General features: G+C 36.5%; 1 protein-coding gene across 1 annotated transcript; it reads right to left on the bottom strand.

The window, feature by feature from the left end:
• Positions 1-2387: 2387 nt before the first annotated feature.
• Positions 2388-8210, bottom strand: LOC133337380 (dynactin subunit 1). The gene is made up of 2 exons (XM_061545610.1): positions 6855-8210; positions 2388-4776 (listed from the first exon to the last, which is right to left on the bottom strand). Exons 1-2 carry the CDS (start codon positions 8202-8204, stop codon positions 2389-2391), a joined length of 3738 nt encoding a protein of 1245 aa, XP_061401594.1. The 5' UTR covers positions 8205-8210; the 3' UTR covers position 2388.
• Between the last annotated feature and the right edge of the window lie 217 nt (positions 8211-8427).

Below are 8427 nucleotides of genomic sequence, written 5' to 3' on the forward strand. Positions count from 1 at the left end.
CGCAGCATTCCCATAGATTTGAGCCATTACTTCCCAGCACAATTACCCGAAATTTTAACGTATTTGTTAAATAAATTTGTATTTGTTGGCCATTCAAGTTTGATTGAATGCCATCGTCAATCAATAATTCTCAACAATTGAATATAAATTCATTTTTCTCCAATTTTTTTATTTTCATAATAATGACATTCTTAGTTATATTTGTCAGCAGCGTAATTAGCCTCGAACTTCAGTTAATTCCATCATTTTCGATGTCCACTAGCGACGCCCTTTCGAAATATCGCATTATTATGCTCCAATTTCTATTTCTTTTATCGATATAATTGAACCAAAATTTATAGGTCTATTTCACATCGAATGAAATTGAAAAATGTTTGAGGTTTCAATAAATAACCAAGCCGGCACTATTTTGATGTCGTCGATGTCGGTAAACTTTTTTTGAAAACGTTACAAATGTTCTGTTCCCGTACTTAAAATGTGCTAATTTTTAAAGGAAAACTGAAAACAATTTCGATAAATAGAAAAAAATTGTGGTCTGTTCCAGAACCTGCAAGAATGTACAATTTTTTACTACGATAACATTTTTTCCATCATGATATCGAAAAAAATAGTAAAAATTAGTAGATTCTTGCAGTACGGGAACAAACCATTGGTCTCTTCACTTACTACAAAAATGTACTAATTTTTACTATTTATTTCGACATTAGGGTCGTACCTAAATTCATGCGTTTGCGTACGAATTTATTTACCTCAAAAGTTAAATAAATGTATTTCAATGAATGTTCTTAAATACGCATTGCGTATCAAAATATTAAGTTGAAAATTTTCAACATTGACAATGCGTATTTTGGATTTTTTGTTTTTTGAAAATAGAATTTCAATCATTAAAAATTAGTTTTTCTATACATGTAAATATTTTTCGATCAATTAAAAATTTTTTTTCATCCATTTTCGCCGTTTTCAGTTGGTACAGATATAAAGTTCTTGCGTATTCTCACTATAAAGTTGAGAAGGTGAGTATTTTTGTACGTAGCGCAATAAATTAGGTACGACCCTTATAAAAGAAAAATTAAATTAAAATTAAAAGTTGTAAATTCTTGCAGGCTTTGGAACAGACATTGGGTCTGTTTCCGTACTGCAAGAATCTACTAATTTTTACCATTTTCTTCGATTTATAGAGGAAAAATTGTTATCGTAGTAAGGTAAGGTGATTTATTGGAGCAAATCCTTTTTACAACTTGGGCCCGATTTACCAAAGTCCGTCTGCTAATCTGGATCGCAATTAACCGAATTTGACTGTACCATGGGTCTGGCAAAAAGCGTTATAATTTTACTTTGAACTAAGGCTATTATTAAAGCAGATACATAGCCATATATCATACGAATGTTATGATTTCTTTTATGATAGGAAATCAAAACTTGGATATTAGATAAGCAAGAATTATACGCATCAACAAGATTCTGCTTTTTCTTATTGAATTACCAAACTTTACATACGATCCATCAAAAATCGGTATCATTTTAATTTATTGAGAACAAAAATTGATTATTTTTCACCAGATCCAAGGAGATTCTTTAAATCGCCCTAATTGCTGAAAACAGAAAATGAATTAAAATAGAAAGCTGTTTAAAGAAAAATACAATATACATATATTTGAATAATTTTTCATCACTTGATTCATTTCTTTTTTTTAAATATAAGTATATATAGAATAAAATGTCTTTTTGGAGTTAGTCACACTTGTTTTTGTTTTCACTTTTTGTTTAATACATGATTTATTGTTTATTACAAAAAATTAAATAAATAGTGTCGTTACACACATTTTTAAATAAAAGAAAAACAAAATAATTTAATACCGAGATAAGGTGTCACAAATCAAATTAATGAATGAATGACCGATTGATTGACTGCTAAGCAGTCCACTAGCATCTTTTTAGATCAATTGGAAAAATATATAGTTATGAGAAATATAATTAATTAAAATTGTTGTTAAATATTATTGAGTATATAAAGCAAATAATAATGTAAATAATGTAAATTTGCCAAATTGCCATATTAAAAAACTTTTTTTTAGAATATTTGATGCACAACAAAGGAAAATTATGTGATTTTAACATTGAATAGATTTTCGTTCGTTTAGAATTGTTCGTATATTCAAGAAAAATCGTTTAGCTGAAGGGCCAAAAGGGATGTTTGAGGTAAGACATGAGTTACAGGCTGCCAGGAATTTTTTGTTTGTTACCCTTCACCAATTCTAACTTAAATAGTTTCAACCTGTTAGAATTTCTGTTTTTTGTGCTGTGAGGTTATGTTTTCGTTTTGCAATTATAAACAAATTTACGTATAGATTTCTCTTCTAGTTTTGTTGTTACTTTCTTCCATCGTTTTTACAATTGCAATACCCTCTTAACTTCTACCGTGGGAAAGACACCAAATTCACTGGCCGCTGCCCTGTGCGGATGACGTTGCAAATATTCTTGCAAAATTTCCGCTGCCAAATGTGTGGCCTTATTTGAAATTTCCGATTTTTCCGGTATGGGCATATGTTTACGTTGCATGGCAACCAAATTGTGACTGTCCTTTGTGGCCTTGGGACTTGTCTGCAGTAGTGATAACGCCCAGGCATGTTTCATTTTGGTTAGCTCAGCCTCCAATTCAATGATACGTTTATCCTTGGGCTGTGGCACGAAAATGGGATCGAATTTCTTGAGTTTACTCTTAATCTGTTCGGCCTGTAGACGAAGACGTTCACTACGCTCACTGTTAAAGACATGTTTCAACAATTGCAACTCCTCGGCAATGAGAGGTGTGGCTCCCGTGGTGTGCGATGAGAAGGAAGTATTTGTGGAGTGACCCGAAGGCAAAGTGGTGGATAACTGTGATGTATTGTCGGGTATTTGCCGTTTAATCTTTTCCTTGATTTCACGTTTCTCATTCTCCAGAGTGTCGATATCGGTTTGCAGGTGATCCAGCGTTTCCTCGAATTCCTTCTCCTTGCGTTTCAGCAAATCCACCGTTTCTTCGTATTTCGATTTCCATTGCATGGCCGAATCGTAATCAGCCTGTAGCACGGACAATTTCTTTTCTGCCAGGTCTTTGCGTATCTGCATTTCCGACAATTCGTTCTGTTTCATCTTGGCCGCCAATTTCAATTGTTTTATATCAGCCTCGCGATTTTCCAATGTGGCAGCCAAGACATTCTTTTGCTCCAGCTGCTTCTTGATCATTTGAGCCCTCAGTATGATGGGTGAGGTGGGTTTCTCCTGCTTCTGGTTAGCCATGGACATGATTTCATATTCCTTGTCCAGCAAGTATTGGGCAATCGATTGCAGATCACTGTTAGCCTGGCTTAAAATATTCTTGAAATTCTGTGATGGACCACGATCATCCTGTTCATAGATCTTTTCACAGGCCTGGGAAAGGAATTCCCAATATTTAACGGGATCAATGCATTGGTCGCTATCGCTGTCGCCCTCAATTGTGGCCACAATACTGGCTAGCGATTGTTTGTTGGCCATGTGCAGGGCGGACATAATGCGTGACAGGGCATGTGTTAACTGGCGCATAAATTCCAACTTGGTTTGAGAGATACCACACTTCACAACATGTAAATCTTGTGGCAAACGTCTCTTGATCAGTTTAACCTGTTGCTTAATGGACTCAATGTTATCGCCCAAGAATTGCAGCAGCAAAGCGGCATCACTGGTCGAACCTTCCTGGCGCAAAATAACCTTGGCAATACCGGTATCGGTGAGTACACTTTCACAGGCCGATTGAATGGCAGCAACACTATCCCTTACCATTTGGGCCTCATTCAGCAGATCTTCGCCGGCCAATAGCACCGAATTCATGGCATTAAAGAAGGCCACACACTTTTCAATATTATCTGTGGTCGAATTTTCATCCAATTGATTGGATTTCAACAATTCAATAATGCCATCAATTGTTTTCTCTTGGGCAATCATTTCGGGTAAAGAGGAACCGGCACGCAATAATGTATCCGGTTGACAGCTATTCAAACCATAGAGAATCTGATGCAAAGCACATTGTAAATTGTGTATGTAATGCATTAGACGACACTTAAAGGCAAATTGTTGAACGCTATGGCCTTGCGTCAACGACTCCTTGGTGACATTGTCCACAGCTGGGAAGCGTTCTCGTGTCTGGCTAATGACAATGCCACATTTGAAGACCAAACGTGATATCAACAAAATAACCAATATCGAATCATGATCACCACCACGACTCATAAACGATTCGGGCATAAAGGCCGTAAGCATTTGGACATGTTCATTGGCCTGTGACAATTCAATTTGTCGAAGTTGAACATCAATGGCCCGAGTGTATGCCTTTGATTCGGCAAACATTTGTTTGTAGTCCACCGATTCTGTGGCAATCTTCAATTGATTATCTTGCAGTGATTTTTGATCATTATTTGCCGATGCCTTATCGCGCAAATCAATCAATTGGTCATTCAGCTTTTGTACCAATTCACGGAATTTGGTAATGGTTTGATCACGATCATATATGGTTTCAATGGCAGCATCTCTTTCACGGAGTACTTCCTTTTTGGCAGCCTGTGCCATATCCAGCTCTTCACGTAAATCCATTTCTAAATCATGATTACTTTCGATCAACTGTTCATGGACTTCTTCTAAGGCTTCCAGCTGGGCCACTTCTTCTTCCAAGAGCTTTACACGATCTTCTAATTCGAATTTTTTATCCGTCAACTGTTCAACCATGCTTTCGGCTCCCAGAGCGGCATCAACTTGTTCCTGGGAAAGTAAATAGAAATCAAAATTAATAAATTAAAAAAATAATATTTTAATTGTGTTTTTGAAAATGTTGAATGTGTATTGAACGCAAGAAAATAATTGGTGGAGGTTAAAAAGGGAAAACAAAAATAACAATTTCGCCATTACCTCCTATTATCAATCAATGATTTTTTTCAAAACCCAATTCGTTAGCAAACAAAATTAGAAAAAGGTAAAGTAATTAATTAATGGATATTGGAATTTATTTGTTGTGAATCAAAAACATAAACGAGTTAAATATGAAAATAATTCAAAAATGATAGAAATTTAAATTAAATCAGGAAAATATGCCTCTAAAATATTTAATTAGTTCTAAAAAGCGAAAAAAATATTATGATGAATTCCTAAAAAAATCTATATATAATGAAAAATAATGCTAATCGTCAGTTCTAGATTTACTTTAGTGAGTCAATAGAAAAGATTTGGCAACCAGATTTCGAAGAAGGATAAATAAGTACCTTAGCCCATTAAAAAGTTATGACTTCTATATAAAATCTGGTATAGAGCTTAGAGGATTATCTTGAATAACTTTTTTGTGTTCGTATATTCCAGAAAAATCGCTTAGCTAAGTCTGTACTGTAATATATGAATACGTAAGCACCTGTAAATATTTACGTTCACCTGTAAATATTTACAAATTTTGTCATCTTTCACACAAAAGTCAGGGTTCATTTGACCCGCTAAATATTAACCGATCTTTATCAAATCGGCATGCTTATATACTGGAACTTTGGTGCACTATTCCCATAACATCGGACGAAAATATATATGGGAGCTATATCTAAATCTGAACCGATTTTCACGAATCTTAACACTCGTCGTTCTAGACATAGTTCAGTACGTTATGCCAAATTTCGTGCAAATCGTAGTATATATAGGGGCTTTGGCGCACCATTTACATAAAATCGGACGAATATTAATGGTAGCTATATCGAAATCGGAACCGATTTTCACGAAACTTATCATTCATCATTCTAGACTTAATTCAGTACGGTATGCCAAATTTCGTGCAAATCGAAGGATATATAGGGACTTTGGTGCACCATTTACCTAAAATTGGAAGAAAATATATATGGGAGCTATATCTAATTCTGAACCGATTTTTACCAATTTCAATACGGTTCGTCCTTGGGCCAAATAAAAGAGCTGTGCCAAATTTCATTAAAAAATGCGACCTGTACTTTGTTTACAATTTAACATTGACAGACGGACGGACATGCATATATCGACTCAGAAAGTGTATCTATGGAACCATGTCTCTATCTCGTTTCCTTTTGCCAGCTACAAACATATGCACAAAGAAATAATACCCTGTATCACAGTGTGATGAAGGGTATAAAAACATATAGACCAAAGTTGGGTTCAAAAAAAATTTAAAAATCTACGGCAAATGTTGTTAAGCTCATAAAAATATTAAAAAAAAAAATGTTTTTAAAAAATCTACGCTTATGTTGCGTTCTTTGAAAATATTCAACAAAAATATACGCCAACTTTACGTTCAAAAATATTAAAAAATCTACACATATGTTATTTTACTTCAAAATAGGAACAACCTCTTGACTTGATAATGTTTCCCAACAACAATATCATTTTAGCCCTTCTTAATTATTTTTTATAATTCTATGCTTGACCTTAAGTACCCATCATTCAGCTGATAAGATAAGCCAAATTATTTTTCAATTTGATATAAAAGAGATTATCAAATAATGTCTTCTACTTTACATTATAAGTTTTTTTTGGAACAATTATCGCCTAGCACGATATGATTGCATCGTAAGAAGTTGTAGTTGTTGTACAACGACCATGTAGTGTGTCAACTATTTGGCAAGCAAATGTACGTGACCTCACACATTACATTATAATGTTCTATAAACCTTAAAAAATGTTCACCGAGTGCATCACACAATCTAACGTTCATAATTTCCCTAGAGGCCCCCACTCCTGTCACTCATTTGAAAAAAAAAAAAACTACAAGCATTTTCTAAAACAAAGAACAACAACACATTAAACATCTACAAAAACAATTGTAAAACACTAACCTGCAAATCAGCCACAGTTGCTTCCAATTCATCAATTTTTGCCGACAGCTTCTCCTTGGTCCTCTCCAGCTCAGCAACCTCGGATTTTTTCATTTCCAACTCCTTGGTGAGCTTTTGTATATCATGTTTATCGTGGGCTGACAAATCTCTCAGGCGCACCAATGTTTCTTTGAGACGTAAATTTTGCTGTTCCATTTGTTTGAATTCATACACGGATGGACCACCCTCGCCCACAGAACCAAACGAAGTCTCTGCTTTGTTTTGCATCTCGGAACGCAATAGCTCCAAATCGACTTGTAGCTCTTCGATACGCTCCTTGGCAGAATCTAATTCCAATTGTAATGTATCGGCCTTTTCCTCTGCCATTTCTTTGTCCAATGTAATGAGTTCAACATTATCTGCCAGTTCTGCCATTTCTTGGGCGTGGCGTTCTTTGGCCTCTATGGCATCCTTAGTCTCTTGTTTGGCACGTTGCAACTCTTTTTGCAACGAAGCCTGGGCAGCCATAATTTTGGTACGAAACTCTTGTAGCTGTTCGAATTGTATTTTCATTTTATCGAAATCACGTAAACGTTCCTTGTCCTCGTTACGTCTTTGTTTGAGGGTTTCCAGTTTTTCGGTAAGATCCGCCACCTGGGCTTGCAGCTCTTCGTTGAGTTTCTTTTGTTCATTGAGATTGGATTTATCCTCTGCCGTATTCATTTGATTCGGTGGTGAGGTAAAGGATGGAGAACGCATCGGCTGGGAGGCATTGAATTGGGGTTTGAGTATCTCCACAAAACCGGTTTCCACGAAGGAGTTCTTTTTGCCACCATTATTGGGTGTTACATCACCACCGGTGCCCACATTTGTCAAAGACAAATTGGAGGTTGATGCTTCCTTGGAAAGGCCTGTGGTCGCTGTGGGTGGTGCCAAACTTTTGCGGCTGGTTGTACTGGCCGTGCTACCACTGCGCTCCGTCAACTGGGAACGGGAACCACTCAACGACAGACGACTGCCCGTCAACGATGGACGAGACATACTTAGCCGGGTTTTAGTGGGTTGAGGTGCGGTATGTTTAAGGCCATCGGCCGCTGATACATCCTCGGTCGATTTGCGATTCGATGTATCCGGAGCCGGTTGTATCACTTTCAATTGTGTGGGCCTGACAAACATGCCATAGTTATCGGAACACTCGAAATATGTGGTGCCCTTGATGGAACCATTGTTTTTACCCTTTGGTTCGTCCAGAACAACACCTACCCACTTGCCCACAGCAAAACTAGTCATGCCCACAAAAGCTATGGTGCCCTGTAGATCTTTGCCCGTCAGCTCAATGCGAGCTCCCACTTTTAAGTTTTTCTCCGACATTGCTGGTGAGGTGTTTTTGTAACACAGACAGTTTCACAGACAGCAACAACAATCTAAAAGTAGACAACAAAGGATTAGAGAGAGGTTGGTAGATGTAGTAGTAGTGGTGGTGGTAGGATGTAACGGGTCATCATCTCGATTCTATTAACAACAACAACAAAACACAAATAAATACCAGGCCAATGAACTCCCTTTCGTATCTCCCGTTGTTTTCCTTACTTTC

Source organism: Musca vetustissima, unplaced genomic scaffold (assembly GCF_032173495.1).
Source record: "Musca vetustissima isolate MV318-11 ecotype Yass unplaced genomic scaffold, APGP_CSIRO_Mvet_v1 utg31854, whole genome shotgun sequence".
NCBI lineage: Eukaryota > Metazoa > Arthropoda > Insecta > Diptera > Muscidae > Musca > Musca vetustissima.